This window comes from Chiloscyllium plagiosum, chromosome 14, assembly GCF_004010195.1.
Source record: "Chiloscyllium plagiosum isolate BGI_BamShark_2017 chromosome 14, ASM401019v2, whole genome shotgun sequence".
Lineage (NCBI taxonomy): Eukaryota > Metazoa > Chordata > Chondrichthyes > Orectolobiformes > Hemiscylliidae > Chiloscyllium > Chiloscyllium plagiosum.
The window spans coordinates 51,398,423-51,426,287 of NC_057723.1; the positions used below are offsets into that span (position 1 = coordinate 51,398,423).

The window sequence follows — 27,865 nt, forward strand, 5'->3', positions numbered from 1 at the left end:
GTTACTCAATGGCGTGGCCAATTCCAACATTGTTTGTGAATACAACTGCCACAAGTAGACAATTGTGTCATTTTAACAGTTGTCATACCCCCATCTGTGAAATAATGTTATTTCTAAGATGAGAGCTTGCAATTGTCTTAGTAACTAATGAAAATAAACTGTAATATATAAAATATTCATCATACAATTTTATGTGAATTTTAGACAGAGTACTGTGAGTGAGGATTACTATTGATATCTGCATTAATAAAAAGGTTGCTTGAAATCTTTGATTCAGAGGAGTAGCTAACTCACAATATTCTCCTGATGCAGCCATATTTAAATGAGTTGGCTCAGGATAATGATTTTTCTTAACAATATTGTGATCTGGCTTATTGTGACCATGTAAGGAGAAGTAAATTGGCTTCCTTTTTCAATGGCTACAACCTTCCTTTTCACACAATATTATGCTTTTCTCTAATTAAAATGTACTTGACTGCTTTATCCTTGCACAGGCTGTACGTATCACTGACAAGGCCAGTATTTGTTGCCTTTGAACTGAGCAACTTACTAGCCCATTTCAGAGGGTATGGCAGAGCAAACCACATTGTTGGGGGTTTGAAGTCACATATTAGCTATCCAAGGTAAGAATGGCATATTTCCTTCCTAAAAGACATTAGATTAGATTAGATTCCTTACAGTATGGAAACAGGCCATTTAGCCCAACAAGTCCACACCAGCCCTCCGAAGAGTAACCCACCCAGAGCCATTCCCCTACCCTTTATTTACCTCTGACTAATGCACCTAACATGGGCAATTTAGCATGGCCAATTAACCTGTCCTGCACTTCTTTGGATTGTGGGAGGAAACTGAAGCACCTGGAGGAAACCCATGCAGACGCTGGGAGAATGTGCAAACTCCACACAGTCACCCGAGGTGAGGTAGGAACCCAGGTCCCTGGCGCTATGAGGCAACAGTGCTAACTACAAAGACAGTTAACAAATGTTTGCCTTTAGACTATTGCCCATTTACTCTGTCCGTTAATGCTATTTCTGAAAGACATGGGTCTTATCTGCAGTAAATGAACTCATTCCAACTGCTTTGACCACCATAATACAGTGTATTGAGCTTGCTCTATCAATTGATCTCTGTCAGAGTGTACTGTTACTTCTGTGGATTAATTTTGAAGATGCCACTGCCCATTACCTCAATGTAGGTATTGCCCTCTGATTCTAATACCATGAACCTCAAAAGCTTGTTTTGTATAAACATAGAAATAGTAATCTCCTCAGTAGTGTTCCAGTTCAGAATTCAACATAACATTTCATTAAATTACCATTTCAGTTTCTATAATCATCTCTCAAAACTCTGTAGTGGACAACACTTTGCCCCTCACCCATGTACAAATACTGCAACCAGGATGTCAACTCTGCCTATACCATCAAAGAATTTTGCAGATTTTTACATCATATGAGAAATAAATCCTGAAATAAATATTAAACTCTTCTGGATTGATTCAAGCATTATTGTTTGCTCTTTGCTGCTTCTGAGTGACTATCTTTTACAATTATAACTATTAACTTTAACCTTACACAGCTGAAGATGCATTCACAGTGACACTAATGCAACTTATACTAATGTTTAAAATATAAAAAAAGATAACACTCAACATTGTCATCTGATTCCTTCTCACAACATGTATAATGAAAACATTTTATTCATAAATGCCTTGTATCCCCAATCACAAATGCTTTTTTTAGTATAATTGTAAGCTAAAAGTTATTCATCATCCTGTCATTATTAACAATGCCAAAATGCTGTCTTGGGGATTTTATTCAGTCTGGCATACGTTTATATTGAAATTGATGCTCAAATTCCAATCTGTATGTAAGAATTTCTGAAATGGGGTTTTAGTTTTATTTCAAATACGACTGTCTTTAGAAATTGGAATAACAGAATCCCGAACATTTGAGTAATATTCCAGTAGAAGGCCATTTCCAGCTGCAGCACTTCAAGCAATTGTTTGTACATGATGACAATAAATTGTAATTACTCACTTCATTCCCTGTACAAGTCACCACTTGTTTTCTGGATCTTGCTGAATAAAGAATGACAGTCCATTAGGCTGTACTTCAAGGTACTGGCTGCACTGGGGGTATTGCATTATTAAAAAGAGGTAAACCTGCCAAAGGCCTGTTTTCCACAAAGTTACATGTTAGTTTGAATTCAGGCTATCAGACATCACCTTTAGTAGATTCAACTCGTTAATTTCATAACCTTGTTTAAGTAAGATCAACTGAATGATCTTTTAGAACTGGAAACCAGATTAATGTATATGACCTTTTTTTTAAACTTTTAAAAATAATCTTTATCTTGTTATGAAGAATTGTGGCACCCATGTCACATGTGTGGTTAAAGGGTGTCAATTTTTAAAAAGAAATGCCAATCTTAATATTATATCTTGTGACCTAAGGCAATAACTATAAAGTAAATACAACTGATTTCAAAGTGCTACACAGTTGGTCTCACAACCGTATGTTTATTTCTTTTGTTTGTATCGGTAACATAAACCAGTATTAGCTATTGAAAACTCTGGGTTTTAAGTACATTTTTAGCTAATTCATTTAAAAATTACCTTTTTATAAGGCAATGTTTTTCTATTATAAGTATTATGCTGATATTTTTAAAAATCAATATTGCTTTCCTTAGTCAAGATCAGTGATAAAATAGCCATAAGTTCTACTGAACTAAGAAATGAAAGATCAAATAAAAGGGCTACTTCTGAACACCAGTAAGTGAGTAAGTGTCTGTAAGTGTGAACACATTAATACCATGTAAAACACACAGTGAAATTCACTGTAATGTCACCATGATAAAACACTATATTGACAGTCAATGTCAGGGCTTACAAAAAAAAAGTCAATTGACTGAGATCTCAAAGGTTTTTGTGCTCTCAATAGAGAAGAATGGGAGAAAAAAAAATCTTTGTTTTAGCCTTTGGAGATTTACAAGGTGAGTAGCATAGTGACTCAGTACATAGGTATAATCCAGTAAAGCACCATTCAATCATGCAAAATACAACTGATTTCAAATTCCATTCCATTTTGTCCTATGTTCCAAACACTCAGTTTTGTTAAAGAGTGGTTTAGAGGAATAGTACTGCCCTCAACATCTTCTATGGGTCAGTGCATGAGTGCCAGACTAGAAACAACACAATCATCTGCTCTCATTCCAATGGTCACTTGGGAGTACAGAATTTGAATATTGCTGTAAAGAAAGACACTTGCCACAGCTTTCTGGCTTTCCCACATCAGGACAAATGCAAGAATTCCAAATTCTGAATGATCATAACAACTTAGTAATGGGATGTGAGGAAATGGCTGAGGCATTGAACAGGTATTTTGTGTCAGTCTTCACAGTGGAGAAAACGAATAACATGCCAGTAATTGACAAAGAGATGGAGATAGGTGAGGACTTAAAAACAGTTGTTATCACCAAAGAGGTAGTTTTGGGCAAATTAATGGAGCTGAGTGTGGACAAGTCTCCTGGCCCTGATGGAATGCATTCCAAGGTACTAAAAGAGATGGTGGGAGAAACGGCTAATGCACTTGTAGTAATTTTCCAAAATTCACTGGAGTCTGGGGCAGTACCAGCAGATTGGAAAACAGCAAATGTGATTCCACTGTTTAAAAAAGGAGGTAGACAAAAGATGAGGAATTATAGATCAGTTAGCTTAACTTCTGTAGTGGGGGAAATGCTTGAGTCTATTATCAAGGAAGAAATAGCAAGACATCGAAATAGAAATTGTCCTGTTGGGCAGATACAGCATGGATCCATGAAGGGCAGGTCATGCATAACTAATGTACTCAAATTCTATGAAGATGGGGACCCATTAGACGTTGTGTATCTAGATTTCCAAAATACATTCAATCGGATGCCGTGCAAAAGGCTGCTACATAAGCTAAAGATGGAAGATGTTACGTGCAATGGATTAGCATGTATGCAGGATTGGTTAACTAATAAGAAGCAAAGAGTGGGGAAAAATGAGTGCTTTTATGGTTGACAATCAGTGACTAATGGTGTGCCTCAGGGATCAGTGTTGGGACTGCAATTATTCGCAATGATTTGGAGTTGGAGAGCACATGTAGTGTGTCAAGGTTTGTGAATGACACTAAGCTGAATGGTAGAGCAAAGAGGACTGTGAAACTTTATAAAGCAATATAGATAGTTCAAGTGAGTGGGCAAAGATCTGGCAGATGGAATACAATTTTAATAAATGTGAAGTCATCCATTTCGGTAGGAATAACAGTAAACAGGACTATTACTTGAATGATTAAAAAAAAATTGCAGTGTGCTGCTGTGCAGAGGGACCTGGGTGTCCTCATTCACGAATTACAGGAGATTGGTCTGCAGGTATAACAGGCAATTTTGAAGGCAAATGGAATTTTGACTTTCATTGCTAAAGGGAGTTTAAAAGCAGGGAGGTTATGTTTCAGCCACACCTGGAGTGAGGCCACTCCTGGAGTTTTGGTCTCCACACTTGAGAAAAGATGTACTGGCACTAGAAGGGGCGCAGAGGAGGTTCACTAATTTGATTCTAGAGTTGAGGGGGTTGGCTTATGATGAGAGACTGAGTAGACTTATACTATGTTCACTGGAATTTAGAAGATTGAGGGGGAATCTTTTGAAACATAAAAAGTTATGAAGGGGATAGATGAGATAGAAGTAGACAGAATGTTTCAACTGACAGGTGAAACTAAGACAGAGGGCATAGCCTCAAAATTAGGGGCAGCTGTTTTCGGACAGAATTGAGGAGGAACTTCTTCACCCAGAGGGTTGTGAAGCTATGGAATTTACTGCCCAGTGAAGCAATTGAGGCTTCCTCAGTGAATGCTTTCCAAGCTAAGATAGATAATTTTTTTGAACAGTAAAGGAATTAAGGGTTATAGTGAGAGGGCAGGTAAGTGGAGCTGAAGTCACGAAAAGATCAGCCATGATGGTACTGAATGGCAGACCAGTGTTAGCGTGGATGAAATGATATCATTCCGAGCCCAGAGTGCGGTTCAACAATTGGTAACGTTTATTGATACAGTAACACCGGCGGAGACCAACCGAGGTCCAAATCTCGGCTGTTCTGCTGTTCCCGCGCGCTGCTACACATTATATACCTTTCTTTGTCAGGATGTGAGGATTTTGAGTATGAATGGGATGATAGTTTCCCATCCTCGCTGGAGTAGGTGCAAATGGTGGGTTTCCTGCCGTCCCAGGAGAGTTGCAGTGTACACACAATAGGGTGCTAATTGGATTATGTAAACGGGTCCGGGTACTATCTGCTTGTCTCTCTCTGTGAGGGCTGGGGGCGAGCACCCCCCTTTGTTCCCTTGGGGTGCTGGTGTATATTAGTCTGTTCGTTCCTGTCTGGTGGATGCCTGTCCTTTGTGTCAGGATGGTTCTGTATTGATGAATATGGGTGTGTTTCAGTCAGTCTCTTGATTTGATTAGGAGATGGGTTTCCATATTAATTATCTCCGGAGTTTCGGTCTATGAGTCATGGTTAGTGTCTGGCCTAGTGTGGATTTGATCTGTCCTCTGGCTCCCATCTCCCGGTCACGTGGGCAGACCGGCAGCTGCTGAGTTCTGTGGGTTTAAGCTGTGGCTGCCGTTTAAAACACAAAATGAATTCCTATAGTTTTACCGATGTAGGCATAGTCCTGTGGCAAATGCAGGGCGGCTCTGATGCCCGCTTGCAGACCCCCTTTCGGCAACGGCTCTGATGCCCGCTTGCAGACCCCCTTTCGGCAAGGAGTTGGATACGTCCACACCCCCGATGCCAATATCTTGAAAGTCGGTTCCTCGCCCGGTACATTCCGCTGGCCGTCATGCTGCAGTCATGGGGCCTTAAGATAGTCCCGGGAGATGGTTATATTAACTCGAGCCCTGTGTGCTCATGGTACCTGATCGCCCGCCAGGAGTCTGTGGCGTGGAGCATGGTCTTTCTGGCCTTTCGTTTCTTGCGCTGATGGCATGAGTGACACGCCACCAGGAGCCAGGCCAGAGCCAGCAGTGACTGTATGCCTACAATGGTGTGCGAGATGATTCGGATCCAGGGATGTATGTTTATGTTTAGGCCCCAATCCCACACCCTCTGTGCCCAGCCCTGGGACTGCAGAGCTGTCTCTGTGTCCTCCTCTAGGTCCTTTATATGTGATTGCAACTGGTGGTACAGTTTCACTGAGTGTCCTACACGGGTCCTAAGCTCCCATAAGACTTCGGCCGAATGTGGGATGGGGGCTTGTTCGGGCTCCCTATATTCCCTGAGGGTGTCCCTGAATTTGTTGGTAGTTTGTATGGACTCGGGGTTCCGTCGTCGGACCTCTGAGATGTGAGCTTGCCCAATCATGACTGGGCACCTGGGGGTGAAGCAGAACTCGTGCTGGGGAATCAGGCACTGCAGTCCATTATACCAAAATGAGGTTTCAAGAGTGGAAACACAATACTGTCCCCTTCCACCATATCCTGCCCTAGTGAAGTGGGGGCCCGTGGGTTCGATTTCAAGGGTGCAGCCCTGTGTCCAGTTGAACCCGCATTCCGCTGTTTCACTCCTTCGTAAGGGGTGAGGGCAGATGGTAATTGTCCCCCGCCGCTTGCAGCCTGTAAAGCGGCACCCCGCACAGAGCGCCGTTTCGAGATATGGCTGTGTGGTGAGCTAAACGATATTTGAGGGAAGCGTTTTCCCGTATGACTCCGATGTTCTCAATGTGAAACAGAGGAAATGGCCCAGACCTTGGGGTGACCACGGGGATCAGGAGGACAATCCCGACTCCTGTCGCCTCACTGACCTCACAGTCCGGAATCACTGGGTATACTCTGGTCATACCCTTCAGAGTCCGGCTGTCGAGCGGCCCGGAGCGCCTCGCGAGTGAGGCCAGTTTGGCACTGTCGATCCAGTCAGGCACCTCCCCCCTTTGGACCTAGTCAAGATTATGCCGGATCTGGGCTACCATCCACAGGCCATACTCATGGCACAGCTGCCCCTCGTGGATATGGGCCGTGTTTTCTCTTTCCCGGTCTATAAGGCGGTTAATGGTGTGGGCGTGTGTTTCCAGGACTGCAATGCCGTCGAGCTGGGTATATGCTCCCTCTTCCCCCCAGGCGTGCCTGGTCTGCCTGATTTGTGAGATACCTCTGTAGCAGGTCCCTCATTACCCCTTTTAGTTGCTTGATCTTTTCGTTAAGGCCCTGGATGTCTAGGGAGTTTACTACGGATGTCCCCGTGTTGAGTCCTGTGAGAGCATCGTTGACTATGTCCCGTCTGTGTCGTTGTGTATGTGTGTTATGTATGTCGGTCCGGTAGTGGGTTGCCCCCATGGCGTCTATGGCCCTCTCTATAACCTCCTTCCCCATCATGGCGTATAGATTACGTACCTGTGCTGTGCAATAGTCCAGTACCCGGATGCCCGATATATTGATCAGCACAGGTACGACCTCATGTCGGACATTGTCATAAAGGACCTCTCCCTCATCCCACAATACCAGACCCCCGCGGGCCCCGCTCCCAGAGAGGGGCACGGCAATATCTCGGGAGTCGTGGTCGGGGGTGGTGTGGTTGGGGCGGGTGGAAAGCACAAATACAAGGAGATTACCACGGCATTGGTGGGCTCATAATACCCGCATACTGACAGATCCCATGTAGGGAAGGCTTCTACCCAGCGCGTGAAATGGTCAACAATCACTAGGCAATACTTTTTGCCACAGCTGGAGGGTAGGGGGCCTGTGAAATCAACCTGGAGGTTCTCCCAGGGCCCCTTAGGCCGTGGCTGGTGCGCCAGGGGAATGCGCAGGGGCCGCCCCGGGTTGTGCTGGGCGCAGACAACGCATCGGCGGCAGTGTTTGGCCACGTCGCGGCCGAGACCGGGCCACCACCAGTCGGTCTGGAGCCTAGCAAGCGTTCCGTCACGGCCCACGTTGTCTGGCTCGTGGTGCAGTTGCATCAAGGTCGTTCTGATGGCCGCGGGGGCAATGACCCTACCGCCATGCCGCCACACTCCGTCGGGGTCGCGGGCTGCGCCCTTTGCCAGCCAGTCCTCTACCTCTCTGGGCTGTGCGCAATTCTGGACGTCCAGGACGTTCACGTCCCAGACCTCAGTAGCCGGTGCTGCATACGCAGGCGGTAGCGCAGCACCCGCGGCGGCCTTGGCGGCCAGGTCGGCCCAATGATTCCCTAGCTGTTCAGCGGTGATGGCCCGCTGGTGTGCTTTGATTTTCACCACCGCGGCGAGCAGGAGGAGGCGTGCGGCTGCCACCAGGTCGCGGACCGTATTTTCGTGTTTAATCTGGCCACCGCCGGCCGTAATAAAGCCCCGGCGGCTCCACGCTGCCATGTAATCATGAACTACCCCAAAAGTGTACTGACTGGCGGTAAAGATGTTTACCCGCTTGCCTGTTCCCAGGCGGAGTGCGGCGGTGAGGGCGACCAGCTCCGCGACCTGGACGGAGGTGTCGCCCCTCCAACATTCCCTGTGCTCGGGTGGTCCCGGTATGGTTGACCACCGCCCATCCCATTTGGTAGGACCCCCTCGACAAGCCTACGTGAGCCGTCCACATACAAGGTCAGGTCGGGATCAGGGACCGGGCTGTCGGCCACGCATGGTGGGATTCCTCTACCGCGATAATCCCGTCGGCGATGTCTGGCCCTGTGTCCCTAACGATCTGAATGGACTGGTCCCGGGGGAGGAGAAACGCCTCCCAAGTTGCCCTGCGGGCATCCGAGACCGTCCGGAGGTGGCCCCTATTCAGGAGTTCGACTATCGTGTGTCTAGTGTGTAAAATTATCTGGCCGGACATGGTGATCGGCTCACACACCCGGATCGCCCATGCGGCGCAATCCAGCACTGCCACGCAGCGGTGCATGCCCTTCACGACCGGGGACTCCTTTGTGGAGTAGTAACCCACTGGTCTCATGTGGTTGTCTGAGATTTGGGTGACAACAGCGCTGTAAAGCCCCCCTTCGAGGCCGTAAAAGATGTGGAAGGGCTTTGATAGGTCGGGGAGGCGCAGGGCCGGGGCGCTGAGGAGATGGGACTTTAACTTAGAATAAACGTCGTCCTGTTCGGGTCCCCATACCACCCTCTCCGCTCCTGGCCTGCCCCCCTTCACTAGGCACTGAATGGGTTCAGCGATAGTGGCGAAATGTGCAATGAAAGAGCGGCAGTAGTTAAAAATCCCCAAGACGCGGCGGATTCCCCTGACTGTGTCCGGCCGCGGCATGTCGGCGGTGGCCGACTTGCGGTTGGGGGGTAGGGTCTCTCTTCCCTGGCTGATGTCGTGTCCCAGGTACCGGACTTTAGCCAGTCCGACCTGGGCCTTCGTGGAGCTTATTTTGAATCCTGCCCAGCCGAGGGTCCGCAGGACGGCGGCCAGGGCTCCCAGGTAGTGGCGTGCGTCCGTGGACGCGATCAAAAGGTCGTCTACATACTGTAGGAGGGTGCTCGAGAGGGGGAGAGGTCGCACCCCTCCAGGGTTCGGCTCATGACCCTGTGGAAAATGTCAGGGCTGTTGTGGAAGCCCTGCGGCAGGCGGGTTCATGTGTACTGTCTGTCCCGCAGCGTGAAGGCAAACTTGTCCTGTGAGTCACGGTGCAGGGGAATGGACCAAAAGCCATTCGCCACGTCCAGGACCGTAAAGATCCGGTGTGAGGATTCGAGGCCATTGAAGATGGTAGTCGGGCTGGCTACGATAGGGTGCTCTCTGGGGGTGACCCTATTTTGTGCCGTGTAGTCGATGGTGAGCCTGTAGCTCCCATCCGGCTTCCGGACTGGCCATATAGGGGAGTTGGTGGTGGACACCGTGGGGCGCAGGACGCCGTGCCGGGTGAGCTCAGCAACGATTGCCTCAGTGGTGCGCAGCGCCTCAGGTTTAATCGGGTATTGTCGGTGCGGGGCGTGTCTGGGACTGGGTATCCGCTCAGGAGGGGAGCGGACGAGGCCGTAGTCCTGCTTGTTTGTGGTCCACACCTCCGGGACTAGTTGGCAGACGGCCCCGAAGGCACCGTCCTTGGCCCAGTCCCGGGCGATGGGCACACTGGGGGCAAGCGCAGCGACGGATTTAGTGGGCACCCATCTACCCTCGTGGGCGCTCTTGTGAAATTTGCTGGATGTCCACAGGAGGCGGCGGTGGAACGCGTCCACCACCGCCCTCAGTTCGCCCAGAAGATCGATACCCATAATCGTCCCCTCCATGTTTGGGCAAACCCATAAATGCACGGGGAGTAAAATGTTGTCTACCTCTAGGAGGACGGCCTCGCTTCGGCGTGCAATAACCGAGCCTTCCCCCAACCCCTTTAATGGAAATGGAGTGGTGGGTTGAGGGAAGGTCAAGGTCGGTGAGGGAGACCGACACTACTCAGTCTTTGCGTCGGGCGAGCAGCTGTAAAAGCTCGAGCAGCTGGCCCCGACTAAGTTGATCCCAGTCGGGGGTGGTGGGTTTCGGGCTTGGGCTGCGGGGTTTGTGGGGGCTGGGGTCGCTGTTGACCCCTTGTCTGGGGCGATCCTGGTCGTGGGGGCCCGAGGAGTGCGGCTGTGAAGGTGGCTGGCCTCCCTTCGGACCCGGACCCCAGGGGCATCGGAAAGAGAGCGGGCATTGGGCTTTGTGGTGCCCCGTCTGTTTGCAGCGGAAGCAAACGTCCGGTTCGTCCGTCGAAACTGCCGCAACAGTGGGCGCCGTTCGGTTGTCAAGGGACATGGCCCAGTTCTCAAGCTCCGCAAAGGTGACATAGGGCACCTGCCCATCCGTAGGACTGCCTGGTGTGCGGGGCTCAGGCCGTCTTTGTATAATTGGACGAATGCGGGGTTCTTCCTATCAGCGTCGGGAACCCCGCTGTGTGCTCGGAATGCCTCAAACTTGCGGATCCCATATTCCTGGGCGCCCTCCCCAGGTTTCTGAGTGATACCCACAATGGTGTTCCAATCGACCGGTGTATGGCCGAGCGCCTCACTGACATCAGCCTTGAAGTCGGCGAGGGCAACCTCCTGTTCGCGACGGCTGTCGCTGAGGTCAGTGCACCAGGACCCATTCTGGTGCGCGGGCTGGAGCCTGGACCACAGGTTCTCTGGGAGTTTGGTCCGGACCAGGCCGGCCACGTCCCTATTGTGAAGGTTGTGGCAGATCTGCATCTCCCTAAGCTTCTGCCAAAATTCAGCGTTATTGTGCCGAGGCTTAAGGACGGGGAGCATGTCCAGAAGTTTCATGGTGTCGCCCGGGGTCAGGGAGACGTAGGTCATCATAAGGCGGGGGTTATGGGCAAGCGTCGTGGCCCGTCCCCTCTCCCCTCCCGCGGGGGTATATTCAACTTTCACCAGGACTGCACGAGCATAGCCAGTGCACGATTCCCGGGTGTCCGGATTGTCCGTGAGCCCCTCCCAGTACCAGGTGGGGAACGGAGGGGTGCCGGGCGCATTGGATAAGGTCGGAAAAACCGTACAGGCAGCAAGCGCCTGGGCTTCTAGGTGCTCTGTGGCCTGCTTTTTCTTGTCTTGGACATAAAGCTGAACCTTGCCAGCAAGCCTAACGTGTGCCTGTAGCACCAGGACGCAAGCTTTCTCGTACCTATCTTTCTTCTGGCAGGCCCATCACTCGTGCTGTACATCCAGCGGGTCAGCAGGTCGCCAGCCTGAGCGAAGCATAGCCTTAATAACTTTTTTATTCTTGTCGGCTAAAAAACCATGGTAGGGGTGCAGCGGGTGTAACATGACAGAAGCTAAACTAAAGTAAAGCTAGCAGGCGTGCTTAGGGATGTCGCTGGCACTAGCTTATTAATCTCCCAGTCGGGGAGTCCACTCCCTGTAAGTCGAACCCTAGCCCCGTGGGTCAACCTGGGCAGGGGTGGGGATAGTTACAGATAGGGCGCGTGTCGATTCCTGAGCGCGCGATCCCAGGTTTCCGTGAGTCTCTCTCTCACCGCCTGACGTTCAGCGGCCGTGTGTACCCCACGAACACTGGGCGTGAACCAGGGGCCCGAGTGCAAGGGGGGGGGGCGTGAACTCAGGCCTAACCGCGCCTGATCCTACAGAGGCCAACACCTCGGGACCGCGAGGTCAATGGGCAGAGCGCGTAACCGTCACTTGGCCCAGAGGCTCCGCGTCTCGGGCTGGTTTGGAGGACTTCCCTTCTTGTAGCGCGCGTAGACCTCCCAGCCTCTACCGCGTACGCAAGGAAGGCGCTAAAACCGGGTTCAACGTACAATGGGGTCCCCTATCTCCCACTGCAGAGGTCAACCAGGAAGGCTTGTTTGGTCGGTTTTTAAACAGGGGGGGTCAACCTGTCGGGGTCTCGTACCTAAAGTCATCGGTCCAAGGATAGTCCCTCAGTCACAATAAACGACAATAATAATAATCACGCACACATTTACTAGTGTTCCGCGACCCCAATCGCCCACCCGCGAAGGATCACTCTCACACACACATTCACACACACTTTTAAAGAGTACTCTACCGTTACACGACTGCCGGACACACTCTATTCACAGGTTCAGATAACGGCCGGCAGTGAAGCCCCTTGCAGGGCATTTGGAGACTTTTACACGAGAAGTAAAAGAGTAAAGATACTCACCCAGTGCCGTCGCAGGGATCCAGCAGCCATCGTTATCCCGGATGATCCCCCAATTGTTAGCGCGGATGAAATGATATCAGTCTGAGCCCAGAGTGCGGTTCAACAATCGGTAACGTTTATTGATACAGTAACACCGGCGGAGACCAACTGAGGTCCGAATCTCGGCTGTTCTGCTGTTCCCGCGCACTGCTACACATTATATACCTTTCTTTGTCAGGATATGAGGATTTTGAGTATGAATGGGATGATAGTTCCCCATCCTCGCTGGAGTAGGTGCAAATGGTGGGTTTCCTGCCGTCCCAGGAGAGTTGCAGTGTACACACAATAGGGTGCTAATTGGATTATGTAAACGGGTCCGGGTACTATCTGCTTGTCTCTCTCTGTGAGGGGGGCTAGCACCCCCCTTTGTTCCCTTGGGGTGCTGGTGTGTATTAGTCTGTTCGTTCCTGTCTGGTGGATGCCTGTCCTTTGTGACAGGATGGTTCTGTATTGATGAACATGGGTGTGTTTCAGTCAGTCTCTTGATTTGATTAGGAGATGGGTTTCCATATTAATTATCTCCGGAGTTTCGGTCTATGAGTCATGGTTCGTGTCTGGCCTAGTGTGGATTTGATCGGTCCTCTGGCTCCCATCTCCTGGTCACGTGGGCGAACTGGCAGCTGCTGAGTTCTGTGGGTTTAAGCTGTGGCTGCCGTTTAAAACACAAAATGAATTCGTATAGTTTTACCGATGTATGCATAGTCCCGTGGCAAATGCGGGGCGGCTCTGATCCCCACTTGCACCAGGCTCGAAGAGCCAAGTGGACTACTCCTGCTCCTATTTCTTATGTTCTTATGTATGGCCTTAAACTACAGGAGAAACAAGTTTTGATTAGTTTTGCAAGTCATCTTTGATTAACTGAGTTATTAGCATGGAGAAAGCAATGAGAAACTATAGGCTCCCCAAATTCCCAGGTCATTCAAAAATAAGGTGCAAAGTTTGAACAAATCCTTTTATTTGCAGAAAATGGGTCCCATGTATGAATGAATGTCACTTTTTGTAAGTATAAATGAGCCATGTTACAAGCTCAGCTAATTATCTTCAATTAGGTAAAAACAAGGACTGCAGATGCTGGAAATCCGAGTCTAGATTAGAGTGGTGCTGGAAAAGCACAGCAGGTCAGGCAGCATCCGAGGAGCAGGAAAATCGACGTTTCAGGCAAAAGCCCTTCATCGGCCCTTCATCAGGAATCATCTATTTTCCTGCTCCTTGGATGCTGCCTGACCTGCTGTGCTTTCCCAGCACCACTCTAATCCAGACACTAATTATCTTCAATTGGTAGTTTGTGTAGTTATTAGTGCACTCAAGAATTTACAGAAAATGTGATCATGAAATCATCAAATAGTGGATGTTTTGGTTTGGGTTTTGCAAGTGCAGACTGGCTGAGTATGGTCTGTGTTCTGCCTGTTGCAAGCAACTAAAAGAATTGACTGATGATTCCATCAGCCAATTTCTGAGCTGAGCAACCTACATAGTTGGAATCAAACTATCACTGAAATCATGCATTATGTTGCAGTATGTCTTTTTGGACTCATTGCAGCATGTTATGAAGTACCAGAAAGGGCTGGCTGAATAAATAACATGGCGTAATCTTTCAATATTACAGGGATATAGAAGAGATGTGGCATTTTTAATGATGATTTGACAGAAGTAGTAGGAAAGTGTTGTATTAATATATTAATGGCTTCATGCACAGAAAACCTTGAAAGTTATGCATGTGTCAAAGATAGAAAATAAACACCCTTGGTTAACAAGTTATTAATGAGTCACAAATTCCTGTAACTTTCTTCAGTCCAAAAACTTGATTATCAGATTATTACAGCTCTAAAACTGAAGATTTTGATAAGGTCAGGGAAGCAAGTTTAGATAATGCTAAAGCAAACAGAATTGGAAAAAAGGGTGGAATCTTAGTTTTTTTGACTGTCAGTTTCATCAGGCTTCATGAAGGGTTTCTCTCTGTGAAACCTAGTGAATTTTCTCACCACATCTTTCCAAACTCACCTCATTAAATACCTTTCCTACTCCTTTCGCACCTCTGATATGAGCTCCATTCTACCATTCGCCATACATGGGCAACTCACCACTACTGGAATATCCTTTCATGGACTGGCATCCCTAACACTGGCAATATTTTTAAAGGGCTGTTGTGCACTGGGGCACACACTGTAAGCCTGGAGCTGCAGTACATGTTCCTTACATTTACCCTGAACATGAAAGATTTGGGAAGATTCACACTCCACTTTGTAGCCAGAGATCTGGTGGTCCTTCTGGATAAGGTAGGAGAGAGATGATTGTCCTCTTGTGAACACCAGATAATGCCACTCTGGTTTAATGCTGCCATTTGGGTCAATCTTAGACATCTGGAGGAATGCTCAGCTGCGTGGTAAAAAAGTGATTGACTTTTAACATGTGTCACCATCTTCTGTCTGCAACCTCACACTCACTCTATCTCTGCTACTATATCCACCTCACACCAAGGTCAATGCTGTACCACTCTAACTACTGCCAATAACATCTTCCTTCACTTTCATCTCCCTATTCCGGGAGGAAAACATGGAGGAGAAAAAGTGAGAGTGTACAAAGAAAGTGAGAAAGAGTGTGCTGCCTGACATTTGAATCCTCACCAGTTATAAACAAAGGATTCTGCGTCTGAGCACCTTAAACAGTTGACTGACTGTGTCCAAGCCCCTGGACTACAGGGTTGTCAGACTACTGACAACTATGAAAACCTTCCTGGCTTTATGTTGGTGTGAAATGACACTGCAACACTGTAAGCCTGATACTTCTGGCTTAGGGGGACAAGTCGCAAAGGTTTAAGGCAAGGCAAAACAAAGTCAGAATATTGTGAGCATCTATGTATGTTCAAATGAGTGAGCACTAAGACAGCAAGCAAACAGTCCAGTCCAGTCCACAAGTTGGGTGTATGTCCCTGAGCATAAGGTGTCCTCACTGCAGCATTATAATTATAGTTGTCATTGCTCATTTAGGTGCAGTATTGAAATTCAGAAGCATCCAGTAAATGGATTGGAGATGTGCTATGAGGGGCCTTAGAGGCGGTGTTACGACGCGGGGTAAACCATCCTGCTTAATTTAAACCAGCAACATAGAAAAGATTTATCACATGCAATAATCTGTGAAAATTCGAGAGGCCAATAACTATTTAAAGTAAAAATTAACAACTTTATTTCTTAAGGTATAACAGAGAATAGTTAACAACTATTTACAACTTCTTCTTCTGACCTATCTTTTACCTTCCTGTTCTACAATACTAATCCGATAAAACCCCCCAATTAAGATTTACCAAAAATTCAAGTTTTCAAAACCAGCCAGATGTCGATTCTTCTCTTCTTATGGATTTCTGTTTCACAGGTCACTGATTGATAAAGGTATCTTTAAGAGAGCTATTCTCCTGGCAGTCTGCATTTGCTGGTGGCTTGGCAGTTCTCCCTCAACTGTTCAGGTTTTCCCAGTCTTATACCGCCAAAGCATCGGATTGTGTCATTGGCTTTTAAGATTGTCAATATACTAAATTCAAACTTGATTGGAGTTTGGTATTTTTTCGGAGTATAATTTAATGGGGCCTCACAGCGCCAGGGACCCAAGTTTGATTCCAGCCTTGGGTGGCTGTCTGTGTGGAGTTGGCACGTTTTCCCGTGTCTGAATGGGTTTCCTCTGGGTGCCCTGGTTTCCTCCCACAATCCAAAGATGTGCAGGTCAGGTCGATTGGCCGTGCTAAATTGCCTTTAGTGTTAGGTGCATTATTCAGAGGGAATTGTGTCTGGGTGGGTTACTCTTCGGAGGGTTGGTGCGGACTTGTTGGGCCAAATGGTCTGTACTCCAAACATCTAATCTGAAACTGATTGGCCTAATTCAAATTTGTTTTGTTGTCTCCAGGCAACCAGCTAATCTAGCTTTCAACCAAGTGTTACATTATTACCTTATTCTGAACACTTGGTGCTGTGTCAGGTAGTTCTGCTAGCTTTTTACACTCTTAAAGGTACAGTACACCCACATCTTCATAATAGCTGTCACATACCATTTGCTAACTTCTTTGGATTGGAGTGCATGGAGTGTGGCTCTGAGACATTGGTGCCTGGTGTATAGGAATCTCACCTTAACACTTGAAATTTATTTAAAAGCTGCAGTGAGTTGTTTCTTCCATTGAGATATGCCTCGCTGGACATTTTGCCATATTTCTCACTGTAGCTCACAATGCTGAGACCCCTTTTGGAATCTGGCCTGTAGAGGTAGTGATGCTGGAAATATTGCAGAATTCAATGAGGCCTGAGCAACTTGTAAACTTTGAGAACCTAGTATGTGAATTATCTGGTGAATTCACAATTTTTCCATAAGTGCTTCTGTTAAGTGTATGCTTAATTATTGCTGATAATACATTTATTTTGTGAAGGATAATAACTACGAACATCGTCCTGCAATGTTGTGAACTCTAGTAATTTAAGCAGTAACTTATAAATATGAACACCCATCCTCTAACACAGACACCATGTGTATTTGGTAATGATAGCTCTGAGAGGAGAATATTATAATCAGTCTTAATCTGTTGACAATAGAACTAGTATCAAAGAGATGAGACTTAGTAATTTTACAGCAATCTAATAAGCTTCCTTCCCTAAGGTCCAGTAATAGGCCCGTGGGGATGCTGCCATTTAGTAAGAAATGCCAAACTGGAAAATTTGCTAAAACCCTATTCTTGGTGCTACTATCAAGTGGAAAACAAATGACTCATTTCAGTAGCACTAACCCTATCCAGCTGTAAGATCTAACCCCTGATAGTTGCAGTACCTGGTTGACTGACTGGAGGGTTACACTGTAGCTGTGGTTAACTTGACAAGCATATTATCAAATTGGGAATGACAACTAAACTAGAATGAGAATTAGGCCTTTTGTGAATGACAGTGGTTAGTGGACAAGTATTTGTTATGAGCTCACTAGATAGCAGTCTTGTTTGTATTATGTCTTTATTGAACTGATGGTAAGATGACTTCCTGCAGGGAGTGCTTCACAGCAGACGTCACATTACTATGGCAAGCCAGAAAGCACATTAGTGCAATTTCCATCCAAATGGTGTTTGTTGGTCATTTTCCAAATGGTTAGGTGAAGGGGGAATCGTGAATCCCTACTACTCTGCCATTCTCTTGAACCATATTCTGTAAATTTAAGATGCAACATATTTTACCTTCATATATTCGACGCCTTTTCTCTTTTGGCAGTCAGTATTTGTAATTGGGAAATATTTCTGAGATGGGGTTTGGAGGAAGTCTGATGAACTTTTTAAGATGAATTGTTAAATTTGGGTGAGAAACTGAATGGATGGGTTGTGAATATTTTTAAACCATGGCACATATTGCACTTCCTCATTGGTCATTAAAATTTTTTTTGATGTCATGATCCCTCCAAGAGGATGTTTTAGGAATATCTAACCAGAGGTGAGATTCAAAATAGTGAGTCTTGTGCCACCAGTTGGTCCTCAATAGGGTGGTCCATCGCTCTGCTGCAAAGCACCCCATCTGGTGGTTGAATTAAGAACTGATAAAACTGGCACATGGTGTGAGTCAAGTTCTGAATGCAACTTGGAGCTGTCATTTGAACTCAGAGACTCCATGAGAAAATTTGAAACTACACACAAGTCTACATCTTCTGAATTACTTCACTGTCAACATTACATACCCAATACTCATCAGACAGAACATGCACGTACTGCAGGTCCAGATAGGTTGAGTTTGTTTACTTTTGTGGAATTGTCAGACCGTCTGATGATAAGTTTGACTTGATGAGGATTTCCTACATAAGACTCAACATTAAGTGCAGGATTAGAAAAGCTTTCTTTATATTTTAATTATTTGTTCCATTGTATTTTTTGGGTGAGTATTTTCAACACATTTAGGAGTAGGGTTCAGCAAGCATTTTAACTGTTTCACGTGATCACTGGTCAGAACTCTGCAGTACATCATGGACATTTCTGTTGAGTAAAGGGAATTACACTTTATTCTGAGGATAGCAACAAAATATGTGCAAAAGGAATTATTGTCAGAGTGAGATCAGATCACGAATAGGGAGCTGGGTCTGTAAGGCTCCAGATAAGATGTCCTTTCTTAGCATCTTCTGTATATAGTTATTTTCAATATAACCCAGTTCACTTGTTCGACTTTAGACCACATTCTACTACCAATTTTCTGTGCAGCAGAAGTTGTGTTTTACAAAATGCCTGATACATATGGTCATGTTCTTTTGGGCATTAGAAAGAGGCCAACTCATTGCAAATTAATTTAGAAGATGGATCATTCAAATTAGTCAAACAAACCTTGAAAAAGAAACCCTTTAAAGAACCTTTCAAACAAATCTGGTTTCTTTTGAAAAACAAACAAGCACCGAAGTTATTGAGCTCAACTTTTATTGCTTTAGTGATTTTTATTTGTTTATAATGTTCTGCATATAACTGAGAAAATATGATTTTAGCACTGAACCATCTTTATTACCTATCATAATATTATAATATTAAACATACTTTCCCTTGTTGTAATGAGGTTTAGTAATGAGGATAATTCAGTGCCTAAAATCATTAGAACATTGTGCTCTCACGTTTATCATTTATGCTAGTTGGATCTGATATCATCATCATCATCATCACACCTTCTTCCCCATACTGAACTATTCCTGATGAAGGGCTTTTGCCCAAAATGTCAATTTTTCTGCTCCACGGATGCTGCCTGACCTGCTGTGCTTTTCCAGCACCATTCTGATCTAAACTCTGGTATCCAGCATCTGCAGTCCTCACTTTTGCCTATATTGCAGCTCTGCCAATTCAGTTATCCATTTCAGTTGTTCAACTCCAGTGAATAAAATAAAGACATTTTTGAGAAATTCAGGTGCCTTTAGTCAAAGGTGGTGGTAGTTTTACTGCAAAACCTTTAATCAGCTTTTAAATTAATTAGAGTCAGTGAAGCAACTTTGTTTTTAACTCTGCCTAATTATGGAGAAACATACATCCTGTAAAGCTTTAAAGTGGATTTTATCCTGAGTGATACTAATGGAATGGCAACTTAGTGCAATTGATATGTTTGTGAAGCAACTGAAACAAAAAGGATATTAATATATACTGGAGGAGGTTGCAAGACTATATGATGTATTATCCAGTTTAATACACCCAAATCAGATTCAACCCAGTAAAAATAAATGTAGGTCAGTCATCACTGACCTACCATATGACATAAATGATCTGAGTCATACTGCCTGAATATGTTTCTTAAATCATCTACGTTTATCATCAATAATGTATCATCAGATGTTGACTCTGCCATTGTTTTAGAAAACCATTGTACTGTTGAATTTTCATCACTGTGAAAATTTTCATTTTTGATAATTTAAATTGACCAAAATAGATTATTGAATTGCAATCAATGCTGGCCTTACTAGAAGACCCACAAACAAAAACAATTTTTAAAAATGAGAACTTAGATATTTATTTAATGAGGTAAAAGATGTTGCATTATAATATCATGAGACTAATGGATCTTTTTGAGGAAGAAAGTTTAAAATATTAACATGTTGTTGCTGTGGTTATTAAAGCTTTCACAGTAGAATAAAAGCTGGTCTTTAAAAATACATTACAATGTGATATCCAAAACATTTTACATGTTTTTTTCATAACCAAAGACACTTTCCCAGTACACCAGTAAGATAGTAAGATACACATCTCCTCCAGTCAACAAGAATAATTCATTTTATGATCATCATATATTAAAATGTTGTATGGCATTCAATCTTTTTGAAACCAATGTTGGATCAGGTTTTCCTTAGTTAATTAATCAGATTTCCTGCAAAACATTCTAATTAATGCACATAAAATGCTACTAAAACAATTAAACTGCTGATGATAGCAATAGTTTGTATGGCTTATGAAAGTTAGGTTTACAGCAAGTTGTTTGCAAAATAAATAAGGAGGGCTAGTATTCACTGAGGCCGTTAGGAGATTAAAATAGCACAATTATTTATTATAATCATTATGAACAGTGTAATGAACCAGAACATCTGTTGATTTATTAGAACTGCAAAAGTGCACTAAGTGCTGCAAATAACCTTTGTGTATGAAACATCTTCGTTCTGCTAGTGCAAGCACTAATGTTATCCTTTTGTGATTTCCTGTAGCTTCTCAGAGCTGAAACAGGAAATCAAGCACATTTGTAATTTGATCATTCATTCAAAGTAGCAGTATATTAATTCAAACTTATCAGGTTGGAGTTTCCTGTGGGCTTAGGAAAACTTGACGTGTGCACTTTTGTCCCTTTTGAAATACACATCAAGCCATTTGTGACTCTGCCTGAGATTTCAGTCTTTCCACATAGAGATTAGGTCACAATGTAAATTAGGGGCCATGATAGAGTTCATGAGGAGTGTGGGTACAAATTAGAGCTCTTTAGGAGGCAAGTTTCAGTTTTCTGACTCAGAATCCTAGCTCCCCAACACTGTTTAAACCCCTATGACTGTAAACAATGCTATGGTCGCTACAGTGGGATTCAAACCATGTTCTCAGAACATTAGCCTTAGGCTCTGAATTACTGATCCAGTGATGTTACCAGTACACCACCCCCTCCCCAGTTATACCATCTCTTCCTTCACTGTGACACTCTTTTCCCAAAGTGTTCATAAAATCTTTGGTTTTTTTTAAATCAATCAGAGTTTTTTAATGAAATGAATTCATCAATTTACATTTAGAATGTTATTTCATCTCAACATAAATCTTGAGATCTCTCTGTGGTGAACACTGGGTGAGTTATAAAGTATACGTTAGCCTTAAGCTAGGAATATGAAGGGCCATGCTGATAGATAGAGTAGTATAGTTTTGCGTGGAGAATATGAAGGGCTATGACTATGGCATGTGAACAGTTTGAGGTAGCATGGATTGACAAGAATGAGGTGTGAGGACTGTAGGATTGGTTTTAATTTTCATGTCTTCTTTAAAGCTGCAACAAATTCCTTGATCTGAGAGGTGGGCCTTCGACACAGCCCACATCTGGCAGACCATGGCTGCCTCCAATTGCTTCTACTGTCTGGAGGCAGTAGCCCAACTCCCGTTTGTATTCACCCACTCCAGAACCAAAATCAGGAAATCCAGGACATTTTCTCATAGGTCAGGTTTGTGGAGCTGGAAATTTTCAACACTCTGCAACCCTGACCCAGGAGTGAAAATTTATACCTCATTATTTTACAAACTGATTTCCATCAGCACAGGGAGATGTATATCACATCATTGTGTACAGAATTTGTATTTTTGTGTAACTTAGTCTCTTATAATCTTGAGAAAACAAACAAACTACAACAGACTCAATATCTGTTGGCATTTTTTGAGTTTGAACAAATTTGCAGTTTCAGAGGTGAAATGGTAACATTGATGAATTTAAAAACTCCAAGATTAACAACAAGTTCATAGGATCTTACTCATTCAATTGCTAATGTATCAACGTATTGAATGAAATAAAAGTTTTAGATTAGATGTTTTGGATCTATTTTTAGCAATACATCCAAGTTTTTTTTTAATACTTCCTTATAAAATCAGAAATAACAGTATAGCAAAGACCACGCAGAATGAATCTCTACCCCACAGTAGAAGATGAACCTATGCTAGTTAAGGAGCACGGCTGGGGACTCTGTCATGATTCTACTCCATTGAATGTCCTGCTGCGGCCCCACCTTCCTTTTGCTCTTTGATACTGGCCAGGCTTCCTTTTGATCCAAGGATCTCAAGCCTGTACTTTACTACAAAGAGAAACAGCCCCATCTCAGGAAACTGTGTCAGGTCATGTGTGTTAGGAGTCACGAATGTGATTCCCATCCTGAAAGAAAGGAAATACAGCCAAAAGTGTTCCACAACTTAGTGCTTTGAAGATAATGGTATATGATGATTCAAATAAGAAAATCTTCATCCTCTGGCATGTGAGCATAAAACTCCACTTCATTCAGAAAGGGTTCTACATCCTGACTATAGTAATATACACTAAGTAGCTAATTTCAAATCTCCTCCCACCAGCTAGAGTAATTAATTTTCTGTGTAACTTACATGTAAGAAAATAAAATGTTGCATGTTATTCAGATATATATTGTAAACATAATGACCACTGATATATCACTGATATATCACTGATATATCGGCTCTCAAAACAAGACAAAGAGAATCAAAGAGTTGATTCTCCAATGTCCACAAAAATAAATGAAAACTTATTTTCCGGACTCTTCTTCAGCTGGATCCCCACTCAGTATTGTGCAACGTATGCTTGGTACCACTCCACTCAGTGCTCTCCTCAAAAGCCAAACTGAATTCTATCCATATCAATAGGTGTCCCTAACAAATGAGAAAGGACTACTACCTGACTTAAGCAGGCACTGCTGTCACCCAGCATTGCACTCTTTGGACAATAGGGACAGCCAAACATATCGAGGAACAGGATCAATCACTATTTCTTTTGTAGCATCATTGCATCATTGCCCCATTGCCATGGAGTTAGCAGGCTCCATAATGTCAAAGCCATGTGAAACAGTGACCAGGACAAGTGAACGGGACAAGTCACCAATTTAATTATTCTCCTCTTGAAATTTTTGATTAGCTGAAAATTCAAATCATAAAACTAGCTTTCAGATTATGACAATCAAGATTCCGAAATGTATAGTTAGGAACAGGCTTTAATATTAGACAAACATAAATTGATAAATTGGTTAAATAAGGTTAAAATGAAAATAGGGTCAAGGAGACCAAGTTCAGAAGGGAACAGAATGATGCAATAAGAAGAATAAAGCAGCAGAGTGCAGTTTTTAAAATATTATTTTATATTAAATGTATTTTATGTCAGTCTTTGAGTGATTTATAGTTAATTTTAGTGACCCTGATGTTTGAATAACTATTATTGTATTGCTACTGCTTGTTCTAGTGTTACAATACAGGCATTGAAAACACAAAATCACTTGGCCCAGATATAAGATTTTTTTGGAATGCTGGATTAAAAAAATAAGATTTTTTGTTATCAGTTTGTAAAGAGTTATATGTAAAAAACTCCTTGTTATATCTTTGAATGCTTCACATTGAACTAAACTGTAGGCAAGTTCAGCAACCATTTTGTACACAACCAAATTGTATGGACAGCAAGAAGATGAATGAACAGCAAAATGTGTTTCTCATGATGTTGACTGCAGGGTTCAACTTTTATGAACAATTTAAGTATTGGAATAAGATTTTAGATAAACATCTAATCTGAAGCACATCATATTTTAGAAAGCAAAATTTAAATTTGAGTTAACTTTAATGAAGTTCCAAAGTCTTGGCGGGGGATGGGGGATCATTGGATAATAGTACAAAATAAGAGACAACAACAGTTTGTTATACACATCTCAATTTTTATTTACCAACTTGCTATCTCCTACTTTTCAGTCGTGCTCAGAGTTAAAATCGACCTTGGGATGAGTCTATACGAATTCCATGTTTCTAAGCAAGAGTGCTAACACTACTGAATAAAAACAAGTTAATACCATAGCTATGCAAATGAAACGTTCATACTTCTTTTCCCCCAACCAATCTGAATAAGTTAGAATAACATAATTTGTATGCTAAATACATTCTTAGCTAGTAATAATTCCCGGTCTGCTACAGGTTGTCTTCATAGTGTGCTGGGGTTTACTTAGATTTTCTTTTCAATTTTGTTTTTGAAATAGAATATTTGCGTTCCTGACATTCAATGGAAGCATTTGTGCTGGACTGATGTAGTTTATCTGTGGGTCATATGCAGGGCTACGTATTTTACATGGAAACACCTGGAGTTCAATGAAGTTGAGGACAATTGTGAAGATTTGTCAATGCCTTCGGATAAGATACCTTTATTATTGTGATTAAAATTTATGATTTTAAGCTAACAACCATCTAAAATATGTGGCTTTGATTCGTGTTTTGATATTATTGTTCTATTCAACCAGATCTTGCACTGCTTATTATGTGAATCATAAGATGTAAACAAAACAGAGTGCTGGCATTGTATCAGAGACAAGAGGACCTTCTTGAGGCTCTGATGCTCAATACATGATTGGTTCAAGTTATGTGGCTAAGGATTGGTCTTATTCAGTTAGAACCTCAACTCACTTTCATCATAAAATGGAACTTGGACGCAAAATCAGTTATCATGAGGTAGTTGGTTTGATTGTCTTTCAAGCAAGTTGTATTTGCCCAGTTTATGATACTTAAATCAGAAAAAAGGATGGAGACCTGAGAAAATTCTGCTTTCGCGGCGAAAAGGAGAAAACCTGTAGAAATTCAATTCATTTGACTGGTGAATTGTAAGAAGTTCTAGATGAAATGATACACCAACACAGAGATTCTTTAATCCGGCCTGATTATACCAGTGATATTCTGTGCATTAGCTTCTATAAAACATTCCTAAGGCGTGATGTCGTTCTCATGCTATGCCAGTCACATATTAAGAATCAGTTTTCTGATTGCTGGAGGACTGTGTGTGTGTGGGGGGGGGGGGGAGGTGGGAGCTGCGGGGCGGGGGGAGTCGGGCTGTCAGAGAGAGAAAAAAAATAACAGAAATGTTGGTACTGTCGGCGCAGATGATCAGCGGCGTGATCCAGAGGCAGAACTGCCAAAAGCTGTGAGATTCAATGAGTTGGACTCTCGGTTCGCCCGGGGGGGAATGAGCGTGGGATGCAGTGACGAGAGATGGGCAGCGCCGTTGCCAGGATCACTAGAGATCGCAGAAGGAAGTAGTTGACTTTTCTTAAGTCCGGGGGAACCGGTGGGGTCGTTCCCCGCGCCGACTCGTGTTGTGTGTGTGTGTGGTAGCCTGGCCAATTGCAATCCCTGCGTGATTCCCCAGATAAGGAAGGGGCTTGAATCAACCAACCCCCCCTCCCCGGGGAACAGCGGCAGGGGCTTTCTTTGTGTCGAAGGCAAGACTGAGATCCGTTTGGAACCTGAAGACCTCCCTCTCGGTGTGTTCATTGAAACGACCTGCTCCCGCGAGCAGATGGACCTTTCGAAGCCAGGGGCAGGAATTACAGCGCTGCTGAGATCCACATGAAACCAACCGCAGGCGGCTCTGTCTTGCTTTAAATGAAAGGAAGGGATGGGAAACAGTGCTCAGAAAACCCATGCAGGTAGGGAGCTTCCTCCCCCCCACCACCACTCCCTCTGCCGCGATCTCCTGCTCCGGGAGCCACAAACCTGTACTTTCCAGCTTCCGACAGCCTTGAAAAGCTAAAGTGCCTTCGATCTGAACAGGGTTTCCTCGTGGGCAGACCGCCCGACCATTGCTTTTGGTTGTGTGATCCATCTTCGATATTGTAACCACAGGCAAATCCTTTGGTTATGCGCGCTAGAGAGAGAGAGGCACATGTTACACAGGCCCTCCGATGATGCTTTTTAGCGTTGTTGTTTTTTTTTGCTCTGGGCTGGTGGCTGCGGTGGTTTTTTTTGCCAAAGCGGTTTTCCCTGGGTGATTTCAGTGCCACCGTCCCGCCCGCCCGGACTCCGTGCGCCGAACCCTCCGCCTCTGCAGCCACTGGTGACAGCGCCCCTCAATCGCAGCCTCTGAGGGCTCCTGACCTCCGCATCTCCAACCTGGCGGGCTCGCCTTTTCTCTCCGTTTGCACCGTGGCAGTGCAGTGGTCGTTCCCTGACCCAGAGACCCAAATTCACGTCTTACCTGCTCCCAGAGGTGTGTTATAGCATCTCTGAGCAGGTTGATGAAGAAAAAATGGGTTACTAAAAAAAAATAGACCAGTCAATTGTCATCATAATACACAAAGAGAGAAGCGTGTCCAGGGGAACTAGACCAGGGAAAAATATATAACTTGCTGTCAACGAGAAAGTGTGGCCCCCAACCGCCCAGAATATGATCTCGCTGTTTTTGTTTTAAAAAAAACCTCAAACAGAACTCATTAATTAAGGTTAGATTAACAACGCAGTTCTTTTTATGGCAATCACCTCTGATCTCAAGTCACTTCAAGGAATTATAAATAGATCTGCAAGGCCCTTCGTGACGAGCAGTTTTAAATATAGAGATATGGGAGCTTATTCGGGTCGTTTTTTTGTATAAAAAGCGGAGGCCGCTCTAAGAAATAGGATGCCAGGGAACCAAATCCCCATAGCTGTCAAGTGCCTTCGAGAGAGAGAGAGAGAGAAAAAATAGCTTTTGCGCTGGATGTGGACTGAGGTCCGTGTGACTGTTTAAAAATCCTGCTATCTTTAGTCACAACTAACTGCTGTATCAGGGGTGGGGGTGGGGGTTCCAGTCTTCAGCTGTCGAGGGGAGGTGTGTGTTTCAGTTGGAAAGCACCTCATTGCTTTCAGCTTCCAAAAGTTCCGAACAGGTGGTGAGACAATGTGACAGTTGCTCCTGAATAAGGGCCACTGGTTAAAGCAGCAGTCAATGGAGTGAGTCTCTATGTCATAAAAGTACGGTTCGCAGTCGAACTAATTAATGACAAAAAAAGTGCTGGTGTTCTCTAAGAAGCAATATTGCCCGAAATTGTCATGTTCACATTTCATTGAGTGCAGTGCAGTCCTAAGGTTGCAACTAAACCACACCATGTTTTCATAATATTTGGAAAAATTAGCACTGCAGTTTTATTGTTACATAAATAACGAATGAACGTGTCCTATATGTTTTCATTAAGGCCGCTTTTGGGATTTGCTTCTGAAAAGATGCGGGTGTGCAGTGGAGGGTGTTTAATTTTGTTTCTATTTAAGGGGATGTCAACATGTGTTCTGTCTGAAATTCTGGCACATCCGGAAAAATGCGTTCAGGTCGTAATTGTGCAGATGAAGAAAAATTATTTGCATCACAAAAAAGAAGTTTAATTAATTGTATATAAAATGAGGGATCCAAAGCATGTGGGATTGTTTAAATTTTCAGCATAACCTGTTAGGAAGTGATCACTTCTACCTCCATATTTTCTGTCTGTTGGTAATATGACTTTTATAGTTTAAGTGAACATCACAATACTAAGCACTTGAGTACCTCATTGTATGTATCTGAATTATGTAAGCTATCACCACAGAATATCTCAGCACAGATGCGGGCCATTCAGTCTATTATGCCTATGCCAGTGCACCACCTGAAATGTTATTCTCCACCTCCTGATGCTGCATGGCTTGCTATGTTCTTCCAGCCTCCTGTTTGTCTACTTTGGATTCCAGCAGCTGCAGTTTTTTTTGTCTCTAACTGGGAAAGATATAGCC

At 44.2% G+C, this 27,865-nt stretch overlaps 1 protein-coding gene across 2 annotated transcripts in view; it reads left to right on the forward strand.

The window, feature by feature from the left end:
• The window catches only part of neurl1b (neuralized E3 ubiquitin protein ligase 1B), a 476,454-nt gene that overhangs the window by 391,372 nt on the left and 57,217 nt on the right, over positions 1-27,865 (forward strand). The window contains exon 1 of one of the 2 annotated variants that reach the window (XM_043703798.1): positions 25,152-25,779. The exons of the other annotated variant lie outside the window; for it this stretch is intronic. Coding sequence (XP_043559733.1) covers positions 25,749-25,779 — 31 coding nt within the window. The 5' untranslated portion in view covers positions 25,152-25,748. Of the gene's footprint in view, positions 1-25,151; positions 25,780-27,865 lie in introns of those variants that run through there. 2 annotated transcript variants of the gene reach the window in all.